This window comes from Echiichthys vipera (assembly GCF_963691815.1).
Source record: "Echiichthys vipera genome assembly, chromosome: 13".
Classification (NCBI taxonomy): domain Eukaryota; kingdom Metazoa; phylum Chordata; class Actinopteri; order Perciformes; family Trachinidae; genus Echiichthys; species Echiichthys vipera.
The window spans coordinates 18,280,081-18,305,851 of NC_139838.1; the positions used below are offsets into that span (position 1 = coordinate 18,280,081).

At 37.8% G+C, this 25,771-nt stretch overlaps 2 protein-coding genes across 2 annotated transcripts in view; one reads left to right on the plus strand and one right to left on the minus strand.

Moving 5' to 3' along the window:
* The window catches only part of LOC310955314 (ras/Rap GTPase-activating protein SynGAP-like), a gene marked incomplete at both ends in the record, with an annotated part of 32,506 nt that extends 15,207 nt beyond the window's left edge, over positions 1 to 17,299 (plus strand). The window contains 11 exons of the mRNA XM_083925127.1: positions 230 to 374; positions 1,287 to 1,523; positions 2,816 to 3,017; positions 4,423 to 4,613; positions 6,116 to 6,320; positions 7,143 to 7,727; positions 10,832 to 11,455; positions 11,604 to 11,765; positions 12,224 to 12,435; positions 15,543 to 15,615; positions 17,264 to 17,299. Of these exons, the coding sequence (XP_083781253.1) occupies positions 230 to 374; positions 1,287 to 1,523; positions 2,816 to 3,017; positions 4,423 to 4,613; positions 6,116 to 6,320; positions 7,143 to 7,727; positions 10,832 to 11,455; positions 11,604 to 11,765; positions 12,224 to 12,435; positions 15,543 to 15,615; positions 17,264 to 17,299 (2,672 nt within the window). The remainder of the gene's footprint in view (positions 1 to 229; positions 375 to 1,286; positions 1,524 to 2,815; positions 3,018 to 4,422; positions 4,614 to 6,115; positions 6,321 to 7,142; positions 7,728 to 10,831; positions 11,456 to 11,603; positions 11,766 to 12,223; positions 12,436 to 15,542; positions 15,616 to 17,263) is intronic.
* Positions 17,300 to 24,029: 6,730 nt separating this feature from the next.
* On the minus strand, positions 24,030 to 25,241 carry LOC310956119 (relaxin-3 receptor 1-like; the record flags this gene model as incomplete). Its single annotated transcript, XM_083926251.1, has 1 exon — positions 24,030 to 25,241. One exon carries the CDS (start codon positions 25,239 to 25,241, stop codon positions 24,030 to 24,032), a length of 1,212 nt encoding a protein of 403 aa, XP_083782377.1.
* Positions 25,242 to 25,771: the final 530 nt, after the last annotated feature.

Sequence of the window (25,771 nt, forward strand, 5' to 3'; positions counted from 1 at the left end):
AGTTTGTTTGACAAGTTGATATTTCACATTTCAGCTCATCTTAACATTTCCATTCCCTTTAATTATTTTTTTAATTCCTTATAAGTGTTATAGGTTATGTTTGGTTATTCTCACCACAGCATATGCACATTGTCCTCCTGATCCATCTGTCAAGGTCGTTTATGGCTGAGCTTTTTGTATAAGGATGCATTTTGAGAAACATAATGACAGTGTGGTCTACAACTTACAGGTGACTTCATTCGAGCCTTATACGAGTCTGAGGAGAACTGTGAGGTGGATCCTATGCGTGTACCGCCGTCAGTCCTCGCTGACCATCAAGCCAACCTTCGAATGTGTTGTGAGCTGCTACTCTGCAAGATCATCAACTCTCTGTGGTTAGTTTTTCCACACATATATACCCATCCGAAAACACTTTGTGTCATGTAGGGTCTAAAACAGCCCACAAGTGTTTTTTTTAAAAAAAAAATGAAAAAATTGTATAGTTTGGATAAGTATAAATGTTCTTTTCAGGATTTAAGATTTGTCTTTCAGTTGCAAATTACAGCTTTACATTTACAATTTTTGTCTGTCCAATTTACAAAACATTTGGTCCCTGTCTCAGTAGTAACAACAATATTAAAGCTTTCTTTATGCAAACTCTGATATTTAAACAGAAATAACTTAATTGGAACATGGTTATTTATAATTTAAAAATAATTATCAAATTGAATTATGGAATATCAAATATAAGTGCCACTGTAACTCACAAAGGACATTGGTTAAAATGTGTATTTTGAAAGGCTTAAAACGAACATACACTTCTTAAATATTAATATAGGACTCTCGTAAATAATAAAAAACATCATCCTTATGAAGAACAGAAACAATATACAGTATCTTTATAGATGTGATCACTTGTCTCCATGGCTGCCATAAAACGTGTTTGCTGCAATTCCTCCTATTTTAAACACAAGATGTGTTCAGTTGGCCCAATGTTTGTGACATCACTAGAAAGCCCAGGAAGTCCTTTACACAACACATTAGGACTCAAACAGACTCCATGCATAGTGCTTGAAATAAAGGCTACAGTGGCATGTCCCCCACACAGGACAATATGAATTGCCGGGTATCAGTAAGAAAATCATTCTCAACAACTTTCTCCATCCTGAGCAGGGTACAGTCCAGTATTTTCCGTTTATTTTAGTCTCCTGACCTTGCTGAATTCCTACAGGCTTTGGATGAGCTGCAAGATTTGATATTGCCTGTCTCCTTGACAATGGGGTAATAAATCCATCTTCTTGTTTCAGCATATTTCCCCGGGAGCTGAAGGAGGTTTTTGCCTCGTGGAGAGCCAGATGTGCTGAGCGCGGAAGAGAGGATCTCGCCGACAGCCTCATCAGCTCCTCTCTGTTTCTTCGCTTCATGTGCCCAGCCATCATGTCCCCCTCCCTGTTCAACCTGATGCAGGAGTACCCTGCTGAGCGCACGTCCCGCACACTAACGCTCATAGCCAAGGTGATGCAGAACCTGGCCAGCTTCAGCAAGTGAGTCCCTGTCATCGTACGTCCTCTTACGCCAACATACATTTAATTCAGTTCATTTTTAGATTTCTAGACGTTGATGCTTGCGTGAAGTGGGATGCATGTCACAGAGTAACATCATCGAAATAGAAGCTTTCTGTTTTGACTGCGATGTTATAAACTGTTACCCACAGTGAGCTCCGAGGCTTTCAGCTGTGACAAATTGCTCCTACCTTCACTCTGAAACCTTAACTGAAAAATTCTTTAAGTATTAAAACAATTCCACTGGCTTTAATAGAGTATGCACCTACTGTATAATTAAGACATCAAAAGTTTGATGGTAATTTAATAGACTCTACATTCCAGGAATGTTGGATACAAATGATCTTTTGACACCCTGAAATATTATTCAGATGTCATCATTATCTTAGGCATATGTTGTATTGTCATACAATAATATTAATGCAAGGTCCTCTAAAGTGTTGAAACAATTAGTCGATTAGTTTATTGACAGAAAATTATTCATCGATTTTAACAATCATTCCTTTAAGGTATGTATCCAAAAAATCCCAGCTCCTCCAAGAAAATGATTTGCTGCTTTTTTAAAAAATATATATATCACTGCAAATTGAATGTTGGGATTTTGGTCTGACAAAAAAGCTATTTTACAACATCTTCTTTGGCCTTGGGAACTTGTCATGGATTATTTTTTATTTTATTTTTACTATTTTCAGGCATTTTATAGACTAAATGATGAAGTGAAAAAACACCTGACGCCAATCTTCCCCTCATATACGCCCACTTGTTTTCACATAACCCAAAGTGTATCCACGTCTTCACATATGAGGTTGCTGGTTATATATTTGAGCATAGAAACATATTTCGGATACCTGGAAACCAAGCTGATAGAAAATGAAAACATGTTATCCAGGTTTCTAATCTCTCTGTTTTTGACTACAATGGAACTTTAGTAGTAGTTTAGAAGTAGACGACAAAAGAGTGTAACAAGGGTCTATGTGACATGAAAAGTATTATGTCTTGACTATGATCAAAACCAAGATTCAAATTGGGAACCTAAACATACTCACTTTTGTTGTATTTTTGAAAATTCAGAATAATTATGTGAAGGACATAAAGGACAGAACAAAAAAAAAAAGGAAACCGCTGTCCACGTACCTTTTTAAATTCACAATATATGAGATCTTATTCAACTGAACTCCTACGCAGTCCTTCCACACTTCCACAGTGTTCTGAACATTATGTTTCCTTCATCATGTTCTCTGCCTTTATGTCTCTTGTCATTATTGTGTCTGCAGATTTGGACCCAAGGAGGAATACATGTATTTCATGAATGAGTTCCTGGAGATGGAGTGGGGCTCCATGCAGCAGTTTCTCTATGAGATTTCAAACATGGATGCCGGAGGAAACGCTGGAGGGTTTGAGGGCTACATTGACCTCGGCAGAGAATTGTCCATGCTCCACAGCTTACTGTGGGAGGTCATGGGCCAACTTAGCAAGGTAGGTGGAATAACACGCTGGAACATTAAAGGTCCCATATTATGCACATTTTGAAGGTCATACCCTGAACCTGAACTGAACAACGACACTGTTGCCCATAAAGTTGGAATAAAATATTCTTCTCACGAAATTATTATGACAATGTGATTTATTCTTGATAGATAAAAAATGTATTGATCAATGTCTTCCAAACATATCAAAGTGAGAATTAAACCACATATAAATAAAATTAAGAGGAATGTGTCTGAGCACAAAATGAATCCAACTTTATGGGTAACAGTGTATTTTGGGTTTCTACTAGAACATGTTTACATGCTTCAATGTTAAAAAAACACAATATTTTTTTCATGCTGTCTGTCTGAATATACCTGTATTCACCTTCTGTCTGAAATGCTCTGTTTTAGCTCCTGTCTCTTTAAGCCCCCCTCCTGAAAAAGCCTAGTCTGCTCTGATTGGTTAATGTTTCCAGGGCTTTCGCATCTGTGTTCTTGGTGTCAATGCACCATCATTGCAGCCGGGGAATGACTGTAACGGCACTTAAGCAAAACTTTCTACCTATATATTCTACCTACTATAGAAGTCCTGACGGCCTGTTTAAAGTTTCTGATTACAAGCTTTGTGCATTTCTCTGTGGATTGAACATTTTCATACTTTGACAGTATTTCTATAGCACCTCCACCTGCTTTATAACGGAAGACATGAAAATCTTACTTTTTACAAAATGGGACCTGTAAAGGAAACATTTTAGTATGATCTCTTTCTCGAACTAAAGGATGTAGAGAAATTAAAGTTGGAAAATGAGGTTCTTTAATTTCCTATCAGACACAGGATGGATAAACTCCATTAAAGCTTTGGTGGAATTAGTACTTTAATATTTAACTCTAGTGCTTAATTTATTGAAATTGTACTTTAGTCATAACATAATGAAAGTTGTAAATGCTTTATGCTCGGCCCTAAATTCTTGAAACATTATGTGCTTTTTAATTGCGGTATTCTGTGTTTCATGAAAGCCATTGTCTGTGTTTTCTGAATGACATTTGAGTTTTATGAATGAATAAGAATCAAACTGTATATAAAAGAAGTTTTCGAACCCAGAGGCACGGACCAATACTGGGCCGTGGAGCATTTTCTACTGGGCTGCATAAAATGTTAAGTAATCGCTCTCTGGATACAATAAGGATATCTGCCCATACTCAGTACCAGACTGTCCTTCTCCCAAAATTAAATATTAACGACGCATATTTTAGCAGGATAATGACTTTGAACTAAAGTAGGTCATCAGTACATGAGGTAATCAGTTCCACCTTGAGTTGGCCAGACAGCTGCAACATAATAAAACTGGTCCCTGTTGCAGAAAAGGTTGGGTACTCCCGGTATTGATTTTAAGAACCTTTCCATGCTATAGGATGCTATTCTCAAACTTGGACCTCTCCCACGGCTGCTGAACGACATCAGCGTGGCCCTGAGGAACCCGCAACTCCACATGCCTACAAATCACCAGCCGGACCGGCCGAAGGACAGACTCTTCTCACGGCCATCTTTCAACCGTCTCATGTCCTCTGACTTCCAAAGCCTTATGATGCGTGACTTAAACAGGTATCCTCTCATGGTTACCTCTTTTATGAATTTTTGTTGTCATCATTTTTTACACCTGAAATTGAATTTGTATGTCCACAAAGAGGACTGAGCCCGGATGGGTAATGCTGATTATTTCAACGGAGGATTGATCCCTGCTGTGACTTTATCAAGACAATGTCATCATTGCAAATATGCACCTACGGCACATACACAGAGGAATTACAGTTTCACATAGGTGTAATTAACAGAAGCACATAAAAAACAGGAATACACTAATAATAAATGATAATTCAGTAGCTCAAAACAAAACACTGGCATATTTCTAAGAGCCCATAATGCTAGTGCACCTCTTCATGATTTTTAAGTAGTTTATCAATCGGTAATTGCCAGCACCATCTGTTCTCAGACTCTGTTACCCAAACCTCTTTCCTCTGTGTTTTAATTCATGGCGGCACTCTGCTTTTGTCCTCATTACAGCCTAACTGTTTAAATAAGAACTATTTAAGTAAGAGAGAAACTAATATCAGAGGAATCCACTGCAGCTATTTTGTGTTTATAGACATATGATACAGCGATAGTCTGTTGGAACAAAATCTGCAGCAGTAAATATGTAATTGAATGAGAATGACTTAAATCTGCTGCAGGCAGGCGTGAGAGGACAGCGATCAAACGTCTGGAAATTCAAAGCAACACAAGGAACAACAGACCTGCCACTCCTCGTAGCTGAAACTTTCAGAGGTATCCAGCTATGAGTGACTGACAGGATGGAGGTCATGCCTTCTTCACATTGGGTTTCCACATGTTTCATTATGCAACAATTGCATAATGAAACTTGTGTAGTTCTTGCACACTGTAAAATTTTATAGCCTCTTGCATAGGAAATAACTCTTGTGTGAGAAGGGTATGATACTACCACTGTGATTTCAGGTGTTAACTTATCTATTTATTTACCTTGGCTACCAAGCTTACTAATTTGATTTATTTGAAATATAGTTTACAGCTTCAAATAATTACCAAGATCCAGTTTCATTGAGATTATTTTCTGATCATACAATATTTATAAAACAGTAGGTAGGAGATGGGCATCCTGGTCGCCTCAGATCGGGACCCCTACAATGTGTCGTGAGACGAATCTTGTTAGTATTAAGATAATTGTAAGATAATTATAAAACAAACATTCTGATAAACAAAATGTCTTTGATTCAGACTTTTGTATAATCTTTATCCTTTCAGACCTCTGAAAATTATTCTAACAAATCCTTCTTGAACTGCTCATAACTTGAAATGCCATGCAAGCAATGATGAGGGACTGTAAGACATTGCTTCATATTAAAGAGTATCAAGCTAAACCATCTCTCCTATACTTACACGATATACTTACACTCTTGTTTCTCTCCGTACAGCCCACATTTAAAATTGAATGGGATAATGCAAAATGGAATCAAGTATAAAATATGATACAGTGTTAATAAACCCATCATACCAATTTGTAACATCTGGTTTCTCTTGCATATCTGCAGTTCAATAGACATCTCTCGCCTGCCATCCCCTACGACTGGAGTCTCAGCTGTGGAATCCCTCTCATCTAATCTTAACATGAGGCGTCATGCAGAACGAGACCTCCGCTCATCCAGGGAAGTGTTCTACGTGACCCGCCCACCACTGGCTCGATCCAGCCCCGCATACTGTACAAGCAGCTCAGACATCACCGAACCGGATCCAAAGGTACGATGTCAAGTCTGGTTATGTTGTGCTGATTTATGTCTTCATTCTGCAGCTGTTTAAGTCTTTTCTGCACGTATCAGAACATCCTTTTTTATTAACATACCATAAAAAAATGACAAGCATATTTTCATGATGAAATAATACATCATGGTGTGACTGATATGACTGTTATCGCACTATTAGCGACTTGAAGAGAGCACTTAGGCTTGATTGCACTCTTTGTTTCTCATTTACTTGACAGCCGAATTTTATTGTATTGTTAAAATTCTTTTTTTTTGACATTCTTTTTTTTAATGACAATAACCAGAGATTCCTTTTGAGAGTGGATTATAATTGCACTTCAGATCATAAAAACAGGTTTTCAGAAATGTATTATTTAATCATCAAAGCCATCTTCAAGTTTTACCTTTGATTTGATTTGAAAGAATTTGGTGACAATGTAAGATTTTATGATATGATATAATTTAAAGGCCAAAAAAGACATTAAGTCAGTGTCATCTCACTCTGCTAATAACTTTAAATTGTCTATAAACCCAAGATAGAAAGGCAGGGTTATTTTGAGATATAAAATGAAAAAAGGCAATACATTTATGTTTTTTTAAAAGAACATGGAAAATAACCTAAAAGGAATAAAATGTTTTAAAAACACTGGTCTAGCATGACTATATCAATGCATTTACCTGTCTAAAGTCATCAATGACACTTAAATGTGTTTGAATTTAAAACAAAAAAAGCACACATTTACTGTACATTTAGAAATAAAGTGAATTGTACAGTATGTGTATTTTCTTTGTCAATTAATGTTTTCATTGTTTCTCTCAGGTCCATAGTGTGAATAAAAGTGTGTCCATGATGGACCTTCAGGACTCCCGTATGAACAGCATTTCTAACCTGAACTCTGTGGGAGACATGCTCACCTCCTCTCAGGCCTCCATCGCTGGCCTGGGTCACAGCTTCGGCAACCTCTGCGGTCCTCTTCGTATGGGCGGGCATATGCCAGCGGGCTCTGCAGGCTCTGGTTTGAGGCTGAGCCAGATGGGCCACATAGGGGGGCCCACTGAATCCATCTCACAACAGCAGCAGCAGGCAGCAGCAGCCATGCACTTCCCCCTGTCTTTCCAGAATCCGCTATTCCATCTGGCCGCCCAGAACTCCCCGGCTCAGTCGCAGTCTCAGCCTCCTCCCCCTCCTCTCCTCCTCGCCCCGGAGCCAGAGAATGGCCACCACGACTATGCCCCGGCCTTTGGCAACAGTGCTTTCTCCCGCAGCGAGGACTTGTCCGCCCTGCGGTCACAAAGCAGTCTGGTGCAGCCCAGCATTGTCCACTCACACAGCTACAGTGATGATTTCACCCGGCAGAATCAGAGCAATGACTACGCCTGGCACCAGCTGTCACTGCAGGTGCAGGTAGGAATCTCTCACTTATCTTCACACTTTCAATTTGACAGAAAGACAGTTGATACTAATTAGCATCACTTATGGTTACCTAAGGTTAGCTAAGGTTACCTTATCTTTCACAAATATCTGCCAATCATGCATATGCAACATAGAAAACAAGATCTGTGCAATCCAGTGTTTACCATTTTATCTATACAGGTGACTCCCTAGTATAAAAAAACCTTTACTGTTTGGTGTCTACAGTAATATTTTATAATTTAGAGGTTTTAAAGCAGTGGACAGTACAGTGTAATACTGCCCCAATGCCTAATGTAACTAATTTTACAGGCAAAGAGGTGACTGAAATCATAGATTGTAAATTTAAATGTGTAACCACAGAACATCTCTCTGCCTATTAATGAGTGTTTAATAATTCGTCCCCATATTTTTACTGAGTCGCAGCAGAATATGGTCAAGACAGACCAGTCACGCCGTCCTCCATAGAGCTGGGTCTATTTGATATTCCTGCCTGTGAAAAGGAAGGTTTTCATTGCCACTGTGTGCACAGGATTTCTAGATTAATACTGTATATAAATACTATTATTATTATTAAAGATATCTCGACTTGTTGCTGCTCCTAGAGGAATTGTTTAGTCACTGTAAATCATAAATAAGTCATAGTGTGGTCTTGACCTACTCGATATATAAAGTGTCTTAAGATAACCTTTGTTATGATGTGACACTATAAATAATATTGAATTGAACTGAATATCCATGATGACATTGTGTTTTAAAGAGCACCACTGGGTGGAGCACTTGTTGGTTTGTCCTTTAACACACAATGTTCCCTGATATTAATTTCAGTTGTTCACTTGTACCTGTACCAATGGTCTCTTTATCTTTCTATCTTTCATCTCTATATGTAACTGTAATGTTTAAAATGATCACATTTTATGTTCATGTGTTGCATGACACTGGCTGATACCATTGTTTTGTCACAGTATACACTCGGTTAACTGTAGTACATTATACTGACATGTGTTTCTATTATTTAGTCCACCCCATTTATATCAATGAGAGTAGGCAAAATAATAGAAACATCTCAACGTGTGGCCACTTGAAGCTACATGTTTATTATTATCAAACCCTGAACATCTTGAGTGGAGAGTTCGGTTAAAAATAGTAACACTTATCTGATTATCTCTCATATAAGAATAGAATAAAGTTTCAAGCTTTTGACCTTTACTTAGGTTTTTCTATTGGGCAACAAAAATCTCCATATCAGTAGATCTTCCGGCCTATATCATTTTTCTACTGTTTCCTTCATTTTAGCAATCCCTCAAATTCAGGATCTACAGACCTTGTGATCAGGACAACCACAGCCAAGAATTCATTTTCTCAGTTTTCTTAAAAGTACCTGGATGTTTTGTTATTTCAAGCCAAATTGCCCAACATACTTAGAGTCTTGTCATTTATTCTTTGTGTAATTTTAAAACCTGGATTAAGCAACAAAAACGTCTGCATGAATTCAGATTCATCCTCACAGTTCATTAGATCTTTCTTGGACTTTTGTTTTCACTGCGTTCAGACTAGATTACAGCACAAAGCTCAAATTCAGACAAAGCAGGGGTGGGCCTCTTATGATCAGCGGAATATGTAAATGTAACAGTGATGTAAGGGCACTACTGAGGGACACTTGTTTCGCACTAGCACTGAAGCCGGATCATCCACTAGTCTGATCTGCTGAACTCAGTCGGGCGCTTGACATCAATTATACTGTGTGTCCCTTTTTCAACAGGGCTGAAAACTAGTTGTAAGTCAACAGGGCAGAACAGAGTGTCATAACTGTTGATACTACACAAATATAGTTATATTATACATAGAAACAGGAGTTCATCATTTTTATTTTTTTATAGCTTATTTATAGCGTTTAAGCATTTCCAGTAAAAGCTGATAAGCTAACTTTGTACATATGCAATTATAATATGTACCAATAGTGTCAACCTTGTTTTAAAACACACAGGAACCCACATTTTAAACAATAATTAAACTGTCACTTGTTTGACGGAGTTCAGTTGGATTCTTGTATTGTTTGGACCCGCTTTTAATGAATAGACCTTTTTGGCTGCGACTTGATGATGTACTCAGGGACTTCTGATCTGCATCACACTGATAAGTTTACTACAGCATGTCTGTGTATAATTATAGTGTTTAATGATACAGTCATGTATTCTTGAGCTATTCCTGTCCTGCTGCGTGGGCCTTAATGGAACAAACATGGTGTATCAGAACAAGGCTTTATCTATCTATCTATCTATCTATCTATCTATCTATCTATCTATCTATCTATCTATCTATCTATCTATCTCTCTATCTCTCTATCTATCTATCTATCTATCTATCTATCTATCTATCTATCTATCTATCTATCTATCTATCTATCTATCTATCTATCTATCTATCTATCCATTTATCTATCGTTCTATCTATCTATCTGTCCATCTATCCATCTATCCATCTATCTATCTATCCATCATAAAGCACTAAAAGTTAAATAGATAAACAATTACATTTCTGACCATCCAGGCCTCTCAGTTTAACAGGGACAGGCCTGCTTTTTCCCACCAGAGTCAAAACAGAAAAAACATCAGCATTCAGTTTTTTTAGCGCAGCATCAATTGGAAAAATCTAATGTCTGCTCCACCTCGAAATTATTATAAATCAAGGCTCAAAACATTTCTGTTTGCCACTGCCTTTTATTTAATTACATTTGGGACTATTCCCTTCTTCTCTTGCACTGCACTCTCACTACACTGTCATTTTTATTCTTTTATGAACCTTTTTTTTTCAGCCGTTTTTATGGCTTTTGAAAAGAACTTTAATTGTTTTTTCTGTCCAGATGATTAAGATTATTCAGATGACGTTTTTGTTTTTAGAAACGAGCCAGTCTGGTTAGTTATCGGTGCAGTGAATGTGCTTCTTTCATTCAGATCAGCTGGGGGGAGGTGTTGTAGCCATATATCCTGCTGTTTGGCTTTGTGTTTTATTTGATTTTACCACTGGGGGGCTTCAAAGATGAATATTAATTTTTGTTGACAATTTCTTTTTTGTGTTGCTTTATCCTCTTCTCTCAGGAGTCTCTTCAGCAGCAGCACATGATGGGAGTCGTTTCTCAGACAGCCACTGGGACGGGCACCCCCGCCTCTTTGGCCACACCACCTACTACAGTTCACCCTGTCCGCCAGTCATCCATGGCTCAGTCACAACACCTCAAGTCACAGCGGTCCATTAACATTCCAGCCACCGCCACACCTCCAAAAGTTCGCCCACAGAGCAGGAACCTCCTCCTCGACTCTTCTGACTCAAACTTCGGCAGTCAGCCGAAAACACGCCATTCTCAGCAGGCACCACAACAGCAGCTTCAGCAGCTTCAGCAGCAGCAGCTTCAACAGCAGCTTCAGCAGCAACTTCAGCAGCAACTTCAGCAGCAGCAACTTCAGCAGCAGCAACTTCAGCAGCAGCAACTTCAGCAGCAGCAGCAACAACAACAACAACAACAACAACAGGAACCACAGCTGCCAGTGACAGACAGTCCAGCTCCTGGCCTCCCGTACCAGACGAGCTCCGCCAAAGAGAACCAAGGCCCGTCGACAGCTGCAGAGGAGTCAACAGACACGCCCACAAAAAGCACCAAGAAGTCTCAACAGACACAACTGCAGCCGCCACAGCAGCATCTGCTCAAACCAGGCAATAAACAGGTCAATCTTACTACAGTCTCTTTATTTCAAGCTTGACAGTTCTTTAGTGTCTCACTTTAAACAGTATGCCGTTATTTTAACATGTTTTCAAGGCATTTTTAATATGAAGACATGAATTTAAAGTATGACTCATGTGTTGTTGTTTCAGGGTTCTCAATCGACCTTGAACACCCCGGCCCTCAATGAGCGGACAGTCGCCTGGGTGTCCAACATGCCACATCTCTCTGCTGACATTGAGAGCCTGCGGCCGGACCGTGAGGGTCAGCTGAAAGAGTACTCCAAGAGCATGGATGAGTCACGACTAGAGAGGGTCAGCACTTTTTTTCCTACTTGTTTCCTATGAATACTAAACATTCGGTTATAAAATATGAAAGTAAAGAAGCTCTTTCATGGCCAAAGTATAGCCGTCTTTCTACATGTACATAACCTGCATTGAAGTGACACTGTTTCAACGTGTTCTGCCATACTGCAGCTCTATATCAGAGCTATAACAGAATGATACATGAGTTGCACGATGGGGGCTATTATTCTGTGATAAATAACTCCTAAACTCTTGCCTCGATTAAACACATGCCTATGCGGTGCTTATCGCATAGCACTGAAATTTGTGATTGCACACATTCAAGCCAACCACACTGCAGCTTTGTCTTGTCGTTTTCACTTTAGCATAAGGAGAGCAGTGTATATATCGATCAAATCTCTCCTCATTCAGGATCATTTGTGCGTACTAGTGACGACATAGATGAAGTGACTTTTTTTTAATTTTAGGTAAAAGAGTACGAAGATGAGATACATTCCTTGAAGGAGCGTCTGAAGATGTCTCATCGCAAACTTGAAGAATACGAGCAGAGACTTGTGTCGCAGGAACAGCAGACAAGCAAGATCCTAATGCAGTATCAGAACCGCCTGGACGACAGTGAGCGGCGTCTAAAGCAGCAGCAAGTGGAGAAGGACTGTCAAATCAAAGGCATCATCAACAGGTGATTAGTGTTCAGGCAGAAATGAGCCTGTGCCAGTAACTGCAAACTGCTTTCTCTATTGCAACACATTTGACACACACACACACACACACACACACACACACACACACACACACACACACACACACACACACACACACACACACACACACACACACACACACACACACACACACACACACACACACACACACACACACACACACACACACACACACACACACACACACACACACACACACACACATACACACACACACACACACCAGGTTAATAAAAAAGAACCAGAAAACAAGATTTTTATTGAAGTAAAATGCTTAAAGTGCAGCTGTAAAAGCAAATGTTTGAGCGCTACAATATAGGGGAAATTTGCGCTAAGTAAAGTTGGTTAAAAGTGGTGACCAGTTTTACTTAAAATATTAGCGTTATAAGCAGTCAGATGAACACATCTGGGCTTAAAAAAGGAAGAAGTATCAAACAGCAATCTTTCCTAAACTTTAAGACCTTCACAAAATAGGATTAAGTTTAAGTTTTCCACACAGATGCAACTTGCATCATGTCATATGCAAACATTTTTAAAGAAATGGTAAAACATTTTCGGGCAATACGCTTATTCAAGAGATAAATGAGAAGATACCACTCTCATATCTGTGCTGGAGCCTGGAGGCAATTAGTTTAGCTCAGCATTAGGACTGGAAGCAGTGGCAAACAGCTAGCCTGGCTGTATCTAAATGTATGTATATATATATATATATATATATATATACATACATACACACTGGATATCAAATTAGAGAACAAACTATTAATACTTTTTCTGAAATTATTATTTATTTATTCATTCTGAAGTATTGTTATTTTTTATTGTTCATAATTTGATTAAATATCCACTGTGGCTATACCACTACTGTACTAGCATGTTTTTTTTAAATAACCAAGGCACTTCAACAAAAAACATTATTCTGTGAAAAAAACAGTGAGCAAAATTAGAGAACAGTAACCACTGTGTCAGAAGATTTAAACAATGTTTTTTAGGGATTTTGAATCATTTTTGGATTCAAAAATGAATAGAAAGTGTAGAGGCCCTTGCTTTGAATGACTTAAGCACATCTACGCCCACAGGACATCACTAGTTTCTCACACTGCTCTGGTTTGATCTTGGTCCGTTCTTCTTCAATCTCTTCCACAGTTCAGTTACTGTAGTGGGTTTCTTAGCCATTACTTTGTTGCCAAGGATTTTCCACAGATCAGATCCTCTGTGGGGTTTAGCTAGTACAGCAGTGGTATAGCCGCAGCGGATGTCCTATCAAATGCTGAACAATAAAAAATAACAGTATTTCAGTATAAATCAAGTATTAATAATTGATAATTGACTTGATTTAAAAGTACCCTGTGGAGTATTTGTTTGAAAAAAAAATCAATTTATATTGACATGACAATTTGTATCTGTCCATGCATTCCCACATTTATGTCATCGTCATGTGATGTTTATTTCCACAAGTTTTTATGCATAGTGCATAAAATACCTGAGTGGAAATGCAGAAAATATAAATGAATAATATAAATATATGTATAGAAAAAAAATGTTTTTCCACTTGAGGTGGAGAAGTTGGTGTATCAAAAAAAGCTTAAGCATCTACTCCAGATGAGATCAAAAATGGTGGCAGACTAAAGAGCGATGATGAGAAAGTGATTACTCAAATTAATACGTGCAACACGCATAATGCCATATTTTTCTACATTGTTTTCCACAGTCTGAGGTTCGACTAGCACTCTTTTAAAAATGTCATCTTAATGCAACCATCTTCTAATATTCATGTAACGGACCTAGATGGAAAGCACATTAATTAAACCTGTCACATACGAGATGGAGACAAACAAGGGATTCACTCAACACACAACACATTGTCCCACAGCACCAGCAGTGGTCAAAAACTCCGCAGGGTGCCTCCACGGGCATGAGAGTGGTACCGATCTTCTCAATCCAACTCTGAGAGGGAAAGCAAATAAGCGTTTTTTCCAAATGTGGAACTATTCCTTTAAAGGTAGACCATTTAAATATCACAACTTATACAGAAAATCACAGCAACTAATCTCATACGTTTATATGAAATATTTCACTGGGATGGTTTTATTTGATTTCAGTCACTTGATTAAAAGGACAGAAGAAAAAAACCTTCTGACTGTTGCTACGTGACAGAAATGTTACATGGGAACAAATTGGGAATCTTACCCAATGAAATTCTTTGTGCACCACATTCAAATTATTTCAGAAAGTTTTGTATAACTTGAGTATACAAAGTTCACATCTCATCTCATCTTGTAGTAAGCCTCCTTAAAGGTACTAGGTGTAATTTTCAGAAAATCCTAGTTATAAATGAACCTGTTGGCTGTTAAGTGAAATGCAGTCAGCATCCTGTTGCCCACGCATGTGCTGCAACTCTGTAGGTGCGAGCAATAATTGAGTTGATTGGCCTGCCGATGTTGATGTTGCTTACGTGGGTTGTGATGGGTGCCGGTCGTTTGTTAATGTTAGCATACTCAATTTCTAAGCTAATGTTGGACTCTGTTGGTGCTGTAGGGGAGCTGAAGAGAGGCGAGGTACTCAGGAGCGAGCATTTGGATTTTCCCAGCTAAACTGTTCCTGTTCTTTTACTTAGAAAAGAGTTCATAGGCTATTATATAGTTATATTGTTACAGGCAACCAACAAAGCCGGGGAAAGTCTCCATTTTACAAGTTACATTACAATCCGTTCACACATTGGCATTGGCAATGCGATCATTTTATTTGAATTGCTCCACAAAGTACTTTTTAAATTAAACTCTGAATACAGACACTGCAGATGGTTGCACACCGAACTATCCTGCACACACTCATTTCACAAGCTGTGTTTCTGAACAGCTGAATTTGAACTGCCTGAATTGCTCTAAAGGCGGTTCAGATTCAGTTTCAGGAGGCTCTGAGGATAGCTATACGCACCCAGAAACATGTCAAGACCTTAATATCATCATATGGCCACATAATCCTACAGTAAATTTGAAGAACACCGGCTTCGTAGCTCTATTTTTGTCAACCGGTATGTTTGTTTCTATTTCCCTGTTGTCAGACTCATGGCTGTGGAAGATGAGCTGAGAGGGGGTGCCATCCCTGATATTAAGCCTCGAATCCTCACAGACCAGGTTTGTGCCTGTGTCTTCATCTTTTATCATCCCTATTCGCTAAAGCAGTCATGTCCTAAAACAGCTTGCATCATTCTTACATCACATTCAGGGCATTTGCTAAAGTCAGTGCAGGGTGAAAAGTTTTGCAGCTGTCATACTCTTCACCTATTCCCATCATTCAAAAGCACGTTTATGTCACATGTGAAAGAACATTTCACCATTTTACGTCACACGCTTGAGTGCAGAGCGAAAACACAGTGCTGATGCAAATCAAGAGCTGGATGGATCTTAAATTGGTGAACAGAGGTTAATCTAGTTTTGTGAAGGAATAGCAAGTCTTCAACACTTAAAAACGGAATATTATTATCATACCACAGAACGCATTCATCGTTTGAAAACCTTGACTGTGTGACTCATCGGCTGCGTCACAGTAATTCTGCAGGGCTCAGTCTGAATGCACCATGTGAGTGTTTATCTGTTTGTGTGTGTGTGTTTGTGTCTGTGTGCGTGGATGTGCGTGTGTGTGTGCGTGTTAACGCTGAAATTACTCAGGAGAAACTCTTGTTTCGTTGAACTATTCTGTCACCTTTTGGTCAGAGCAAATGGACATAATTGCCTTTTGAAAGCTCAGACCATCTAGAAAAGTGTTTCTCCGCTGTGAGATTGTATTTTCACAACAGACTACTTGAGGAAAAACAAGTGTGTGATGAGGTATTATTAGTTTGCAAGCTGTCCTTTTTGGTGATGTATCAGTTATTGGACTCATAGTCCAAGTAAGAGTTGAGAAATGCTATTCCTTCAGATTGGAAGAGTCTTGTTGAACAGATCTTAGAGAGAGAAAATCAAGATTTAAAGGAATAGTTCAATATTTTGGGAAATGCGTCTAAAATGCTTTCTTGCCGAGAGTTAGATGTGAAGATAGATACCACTATACTTGTCTGTACGTTCAGTGGTTGAAGTAAGGAAGACTAATTAAAAGAAGCAATACATCAATGAAGAAATACTATGTTACTATTAAAAGATTTCCATTAAAAAGTTACTCAAGTAAAAGTACGAAAAATACACATTTTGCAGAACGCCCCATTTCAAAATAATGTAGCAAGGGATCAATAAAGTTCTATATTTATCCATAATAATGTACTCATTTTATTTAATATTTAGTATTATTTTATAAAGAGTACAATATTTGCCTCAAGTTTAATAAGTTTCACTTACTATTGCTTTTCGCCACTGTGTACATTAAGTACGTAGCTGAAACTTTTACATGTTTTACATGACTATTTCTTGGCCAGGAAAAGTTACTTCCTTCCTGAAGTCTCCGCTGGTTTCTCCTGACAAACATAACGGCATGTAAAATGGCAAAATGTAATCTCCACACTTTTGTGTGGATTAAACAAATTGATTTGCCTTAAAGGTGTTGGTAGGCACATTTTGTTGTCTTTGGATTGAGTGTAACCAGCTGTTTCCCATTACCAGTCGTTTAGCTAAGCTATGCTACAAATTTAATGTAACGGACATGAGAGAAGTATTTTGGAGAGTCATTTTCTCATCTAACTCTGTGCAAGAAAGTAATTAACCTATTTCTCAGAATTTCTAACTATTCCTTTAAACTTGCATCCGTAAGTGGAGATAAATTGTAATTGTCGTCTGTTTTCTTTCCATTCAGTCTATCAACCAGGGCTATGGCCACCCAGGATCCTGACTGTCAATTCCAATGTGACCAGAACTCATGATGGTCACTCGAGTGTAAGAAGACACTGATTCTGACCCTCGAAAAAACCCATGAATAGAAGCTCTGCAGTGGATCCAGCAGGACCACTGGAGACTTCATCTCACAACATTTAAAAAAAAAAACTTTGCACATGTTCAAACTTTGCCTGTACCAGAACTTGACAATCAGTTTAGAGCGAGGACCAATATGTGCAGTGAATCATCTGCATATTTTGATTGAAATATAAGCCAATGCCACAACAATGGCAATACTGACCCATATGAGTTTCTTTATTTAATCCGAAGAGGTGTGTGAAACATTGGAAGATGGATTCATTATTTTTCCCACTACAAGCAGCATACACACTTCTTACTGAAGTGGCTGCAGACAAAATATAGAAGAGGCTTTTACAGGCACAACTTTCCTCATGGTGACACCTGTGACAAGCAACAAGCATGTTGTTAAATCCGTTGCCATCTATGATCCTCTGATGTAGGGCCCAAGCAAAGACCTATATTACCATTTGGTATTGATTCAATCATTTAGTAACCTATTCTCCCTGCAAAGGTATTCTTACTTACAAAATGGTGGTTTATTGTCATGATTTTTGTACCCCTTTGCATCCTTTATAGTAAAGCCATCCCATCTGAATAGATGCCAAACGAATCTTACAATCAACTAACTGCTTTAAATACAATCTAAACCTTCTCTTTGGTTACATTTTCCTTCGGCACACAGTGTAATGCCAGAACAGTCTCTTGACTTTCAGTGTATAGAAGAAGTATTTCCTAAAGCTACCAAACTTTTTTAAAAATGGATATACTTTACATAAATAATCTGACATCATAATGTGTTTTGTTCACTTTGTAATAATAATATTAATCATAATGAAAAATATATATGACATTTCAAAACAGTGATACAAAGTGCTTCATATAAGACCTGACATGAAAGAGAAATCGACTTAAAATGTAAGAAAATATTCACTTTAAAGGGGCATTCAACAGATTTTAGACGGTACCGCCTATGAAAACAGTTTTAAAATGTCTTCTGTGGCTCTGGAGAGACAATAATATATCTGAGCTTGGACTTGGGAGACTCCAAATTTACCAATCGGTGGTGTCGGCAGGGTTGAAAATATGCTTTTGGTTGCATTCTGGGAAATGTAGGGTTCAGCATAGGCACCATTTATACCTGGTATTATCATCTGATCAGTTTCTGGATAATGGCATCCAATCTGCACCCTTTGCATTTACACCTCGTATACCAAGCAATGCCATGGTTGTGTCTAGATGGTAGAGGTGGTTAAGGTTATGCCTAGACCAGGGCTGGTTAAGGTTACTACAGGTTGTAGGAAAGCCTTTCAAAATCCATTTTTGCATGGGAAGACTTGCTAGACTTCTATTTGTGGTTTCAGTATTTATTTTTTTCTTAAGAACTGATGTAATTTACACCAGGTTAGAATCCCATCCCCAGAGCTGTGGTCTGGTGAATCTGATCAAATTCCAGTCACATGTATTTGAACCTTGCATTTAAATGTGTTTTTCTTATCCAGATACAGATCCTATGTTAATCCCAGGCGTAAATTGATAGTTGACAGTTTTTTTTAATAATCTATCTCTTTTGCTGTGTTCACACCAAATGCGAAGTGAACTTTCGCCTTTCATTACTATAGCCAGTTTGACTTTGGGATCACCTTGGGATAGTTTGTTTTTATTCACTCTACTCCTGCGAGACGTGCCGGGGTAGATACCGTCAACGTTTCTTTTTTTTCATAAACAACGGCAATCACAATTGCTGTGGAAGTCCCAGTTACGTGATGCCAAAATACCTACATGATGCAGATTTGTAAAAAGACGGAATTCATGTTTATTCAGGTCTGTCCACCAAACGACAAGCAAACAACCTCATCAATCTTCAGTCTCAATGCTGATAGGCTTTTGTGACAGCCTCACATAAATTCCCTGCTCATGTTGAAATATTTCATACTACTTTGTGTGAAACCAAGCAGCATGAAAAGTTTGCTTCACGTTTGGTGTGAACAAACCATCACAAGGCCTGTAATGTAATAGAGGTATAATACTAAATTACTGGAGTGCCCCCTTCCCTTAATGAAGACAAACAATATTATATCTATTTAACCTTGCCTGTAAAAAAGGTTAAATTGTCATAAATATTTGAAAGATGATAGTGACAGCTGCAGTTTCTTGAGTAGCAACAGCAGTTTCTAATGAAAGTTTCTAGTTACATCTGAGAGAAAGCCTCTACAAACCAAGCCTCAAAAGTAAAAGTCATGGCCTTCATGTCTGCCATTTTCATTATTTATCATTTAAGCCATTTTATGTTATGTTGTACAGCACTTTGTAACATTGGTTTGAAAGGTGCTGTATGAATAAACCTTTGAATAACTATGATTATAAACATTATGTGCAACTGGAAACAAATCATATTATAGCAAGTAGTGAATTACTCATCTATTGTGTTTAATGTTTCTGAAGCATAGGTGTGCAACAGTTCTGCATGTGCTTTTTAAATGCGAGGACGAGTAAGTCGATTTGTTGTCGGATATTATTCTAATGTACAAAAAGCAAAACTTTGACATGGCTTCCTTATTGGAAGGCATCGTTTTTTTTTATCCAACCTGCTGACTCTTCTTTTTTTCCAGAAGAGGGTGGCATTCAGCCTTTTGCATTATACAACATGACAGTACTGCGAGAAATGACCAGAGAACGAAAGAGGAGAGACAGTGAAAACAACAGAACAATAAAGAGATTCCAAGCAGGGAAATGTAGTATATGTGCATAGGATTTGACTGCCTTACAGTCTGTGCCACAGGGTCCAAAATAACAATGCCAATACAAAACAACTTGTACACTTTGTATATTAAATGTCCTTTTTTGTAGTCAGGTGATGAATTAATAAGCAGTGTGTTGGTTAACTCTGTATGTTAGAATTAAAAAATCATGGCTGATATAATTTATCTTAACCTCTTGCCTTTAAAAAGACATTTTCTTTCAAGATAAATATCAAATGATACAAAGTTATATGTTTATGTTACCAGAAATGTATAAAATAGCTTAATGTATATCTATTCTTATATGTAAAATGTATTCAAATCAAGGGTAGGCCTTCAGGCATGTTGAACTTGTGGTAAAAAACACACAAAAAAACACCCTTATATTATTTACTCTTAATGCTGCAATCCAGAAACTACAGTGCTATGGTGAGATTGCGGCCATGGGATGAGAGTTGAATAATTTCCCAGCCGAGCACATTTCTGTCCTAGTAAGACAAGTTCTTAAAGTATCTCGCCTATGTTTGTGTAACCAAAATAGTGGTGCTTTCAACAATACTGGATTGCAGTTTTAAGTAATCTTTTGAAACTGCGTTTTATTTATTTGGCCTGCATCGCAATACAGTATTTTAAAAATGCTATACTACACTTCTGTTTTCATTTTATGAGAAGCTGCAATCGATGATCTGACAGATGTTTATGAAGACATACAATCTATGATGTTCCCATGTATTCTTGAAAATGTCTTTGAGTTAGCTGCAGTGGTACAGTGTGCTACCTCTGAAATATTTATACCACAACCTGAGAGGATATTTTATTCCCATTCCTAGAGAACCTCCATTTATTATACGACAATGCTAACAAAGAGTTATCATTTCTTTCCTGGTTGCTTGTTCATTGCTATTTCAGGATTTCCTTTGTATAACTTTTCCCATCACAGGGCCATTTCTAAAGTTTGTCCTGTTAGCTATTGTATTTAAGTGCCGTTACCATTATATCCATACAAATGTCCTCTGGATTACAGGATGAGATGATCGTGTTCCAGGTATTAGTCCGACTCTCAGGTGTTAAAAAGAACACAAAGAAGAACTTTTGATATCTTCAATGCCAAATGCACAAAAATATTACCACATACTCTTCTGAAATGATCATTAAGCTATTTACAATTCAAAGAGAGCATGGAAAGAGGGATCTGGTCAAAGAAAACTACTCTACGCTTTTATTTTGGTTGGTTCCTGGCCAACATCTCATCCATATAAATAGTTTAATTTACACCATCTCTTATATTATGCGTTACATAAAAAGGGAACAAGAGTTTGGTTTCTTGACCCAAATGAAAAATGTGACTAATGCTCCAGCATAATAAAACTTGAGAAATATTACTGAATTATTGCTACTATTAAAGAAGTGATTTATGTTTACAGAAACAAGATATTTAAGAGGATGTATGAATCGTTGACCCAGGGGAGAATAACTGCCACTTTGCTGCAGCTAAAGCAGGACCTAATAAATGAAATATGATATCTTGTATATTTTAAAAGGGTATTTAACATCTATCAACATATTTATGTTTCTAAAATGGATGTATATCATTATGAAATGAAAGAAAGTATTTTTCTTGGCAGCTACTATTCTGCACAATTGATCTACTGTGTCACAAATATATAATTGGTGGGATTTCTGACTGGAATTGGGCCTACTGGATGTAATACCTTAATTTACTTGACATTTATTTTGAAATAAGCCATGCCCCATGGATAAGCCATACCCTCCAGTTCCCCGATGTTGTGTGGTGGATGTTTAATGTTGGTAGTTTTATTTATAATGGTAGTTATGGTAGGTATGATTGCGCTTGTAATTATTATTAGTGTAAGTATACTTGATTGATATGATTTGTTTTGTTTGAACAAAGGGAATGTATTCATTTTTCAGGTGATTTTTCTGAGTGATTTGAATAAACTAATAAATCCCTAATTGAAGATCTTTCATTTTAAGAACCAAAGTGAGCTCCACATGACTGTTAGGGGGTTACATGTTTACACAACAGAGTAAGGTAAAAAATGTAAGCTGTTGAAAGTAATAGTATTTAAATGGACTGTGTTTGATTAACATATTATAATGTATGTGACTCATGTCATGTTCAGAGGCTGTACAAAATGTTTATGAAGACCACCATTGGACTGAAGACCACACTTTGAGAAACTATGTTCTACTACAATATAATATAGTAGTAATATACCGTCACTTTTATATGTCATAGCAAACTATACTAGGACCTTTAAGTGAAAAATTAATTACCTATATCACTTACTATTTCATAAAAATTTTACTTTTTTCAACATACTTTTCTGTGACTTCACTAACTATGCTGTAGGTGGTTTGGAAACGCTACCCTACAACTGCTTTAAGCATTTTTTGGACAGATTACTTTTAAACTTTTTTTGACAGACATTTTATTTGCTGTTTTTACAAATTATATCATAACCGGCATACACACACTATCCTATGCCTGACGGAAGCATTTTTGGACATGCTATTCTATGACTTTACTTTACTTTTCTCAACAAATTATGCCATGACAACTTTAGTAAGGCTTATTATGACTGATTTAAGCATTTTTTGGACATGATAAATTTTAACTTTTTACGACATACTATGACTTTTTTTTGGACACGCTATATTGTGACTTTTAATGACATTTTTCAACAAATGATGCAATGTCTGCTTCTGACACACTATCCTATGACTGATTTAAGCATTTTTCGGACATATTACTTTCAAACTTTTTTTTGACATTTTTCGACATACTTTCTGCTTTTTGGGGGGCTTATTTTTTGGACACCAATATAACCAGGAAGACAGTGTTTGGGATCGTCCGGATGCTGGAGAGCTGCCAGCAGGAGGCTCCACCTGCTGACTGTAGGTTCAGAGAACTTGTTAATCAATTAGATCATGTAATACTTTATACTTTATAATGAACTGAACCCCAAACTTTCCAAAACTGAACAACTCTGCCATCTTGTGGTGTACTGATATCACAGAAGGCAGAATAAGCAGCAGATGAGAATTTTCCAAATTGGCCATACAGTATTTTTCAGTTTATTTACTATGTAAATTATATAAAGCAATTATATATTTCGGACTGTTTTGAGTGACACCATTCAGATTTCATGTGGAAAATTATTACATTTCTTATTATTTTCCCCCAGATATGTCTTATCTAACAACCCTTTTTAGATAGTGTTATTTGGCCCTAACTAGAAACTTTATCAACGTACTATTGAAAGCTTTAAGAATTTCCACGTAAAATCTGATAACCTAATATATGATAACATTTAAATAGCATGCCCAAATATATTTACAGCTGTTGCCAACAATTTAGGTGTCAAAGAAATCAAAGGAAGCAAACTTGTTCTGAGTCTGGACAAGCAAAAATAAATAAATAAAAAAAGCAGTAAAAAGTGCAGATTAGTTACTTTTTCATTTATTAATTTATTTCAAGCAAATGACAAAAAAGGTCTTTACACCACACAAGAAAACCAGAATCCAGACATAAAGTGCGATATTAATTGTAGTAATTTGAACATTAATTTCTTCAACAATGTAACAACAGGATTATGTAGAATAAAAGGAACAGAAGGGACATATTGACACATTTCAAGTGAATTAGTGTATTCATTCTCCTAAGTTGAAAGTCTTATTATGCCTTCACTGAACAAGCTTCAAGTCATGCAACCATTCAGACAGCTCAAACTGTCAAACACAAGACCCACAAGAGCTTAGGTTTGTTTAAGATGCAGCCTATTCAACATAGATCTGAAATATACATACTTTAGTATATTACACAATTAAAACTCTTAAAATCGCTACAACATCTTTCTTACTTAAAACCATAGGTGTAAATAATACGATTATCGTGTTGTGGCTTTACAGGGTGGACACCACAGTTGGCAGTGTTGACAGAGGTGCATATCTTGTGTCAGTTTCGATTGTCTCGCTGTACAAGTTATTGAGGGGAATGGCCAGCTGCCCATTTTGTCCTGACTCCTCATCAGAATTAATGCCATAGGGCATCTTGGACATGATAGCCATGCTCAGTTTGAAGAGAATGTTATGGAGAGCCACACGGTATTCTTTTCGCACCAGGCAGTAGATAACAGGGTTGAAGCAGCTGCTAGTGAAAGCCAAGCAGTTGGCCAGAGGGAAAAAGTATGTTTGAGCCAAATAGAACGAGGGACTGATATCAACGATGTCCAGTTGGATCAGGACACTCCAAAGTGAGAGGATATTGTACGGGAACCAGCAGGCGCAGAATGAAAGCACCACCACTGCCACGGACTTTGAAATATCAGCCTTACGCCGAGAGTTGTTGCCCTTCAGATTATGCCGACAGAGGAAGCGCAGCAGGAGCAGGTAGGATAGGATGATAATGGCATAGGGCAGCAGAAATCCCATCACCACTCGCAGGAGCTGGTTTATTCCAAGCCAGGCTGTACCATCTGGGAAACGGAGCAGGCATGCTGTGTCGTTGCCACTGCCTACATAACTCAGGTCTGCAAACACAGCTCGGGGCATTGCTGCTACGAGTGCCCCAGCCCAGATAAAAGCTGTGGCCACCGGATAAGTGCAAGATCTACTGCATAGGGGGGCTCTGGGTTTGAGAGCATTCGCCACGTAGCAGTAACGGGTCACACTCATGGCTGTCAAGAAAAAACAGCTAGAAAAGACATTGAGCCCCGTAAGTAAAGACACAGCCTTGCATGTGGCCAAGCCAAAGGGCCAGCTGTAGTCCATCGCAATGTCTATGGCCCAAAACGGCAAGACCAAGGAGAACAGCAGGTGAGACAAAGCTAAGTTGAACACAAAGAAGTTGATCGTGCCTGTGATGATGGTGTGAGTGGAATACAGCAGGAACATCACTAAGAGGTTTCCCAACACTCCTGCTGTAGCCACAACAAAGTACACCACAGAGATGACTATTCTGAGCCAGGGGGACCCATCATCATCAATAATCTCCAGCCCATTATTGAGGCTTGTGTTGTGGAAAATCAAATAGGAGTTGTTACAGGATTGGCCTACATTGCAACTATTCAGGATACTGCTGAAGAGCTCAAGTCTCTTGAAATCAATGTTTGACATTTTGGTATCCTGACGGGAATCCTGTTGAGGGTTTATGTTGTCCAGCTGTTATTTAAGGTGTTTATCCTCCTCTTGCCAATACTGAGCCAAAAATGTGAGTTCTGTGTGTCTGTTTATTAGCTGGCAGTCATCTATTCCTGCAAGGAAAGAGGAAATGATTATTACATAATAGGCGCTGCAGTTTATGAGTAAATAAGTGCATTAGCCTTGTCAGATAAACAAATTACACTTAAGTGTTACCCACAGAGTTAGATAATCCAATTTGGTTCTCAAAGAATCAAACTTCTGCGAGGAAACGTAACAAAAACATGAAGTGATTAAACTAATTTCACCCTTTGAGGTGGAAACGCCTGTCAAGAGTCCTCCAGAGTCTATTTTTTTTAATCATAATATATAATTCCATTGATATAATCTATTATAATCAATAGAGGTTAATTGACAAACATGATGAATTGAGTTGAGCAAATATACAATGTACTGTAATGTATAGAAATATGAATGTTTGATTTGTTAGACATTTCATTATTTAC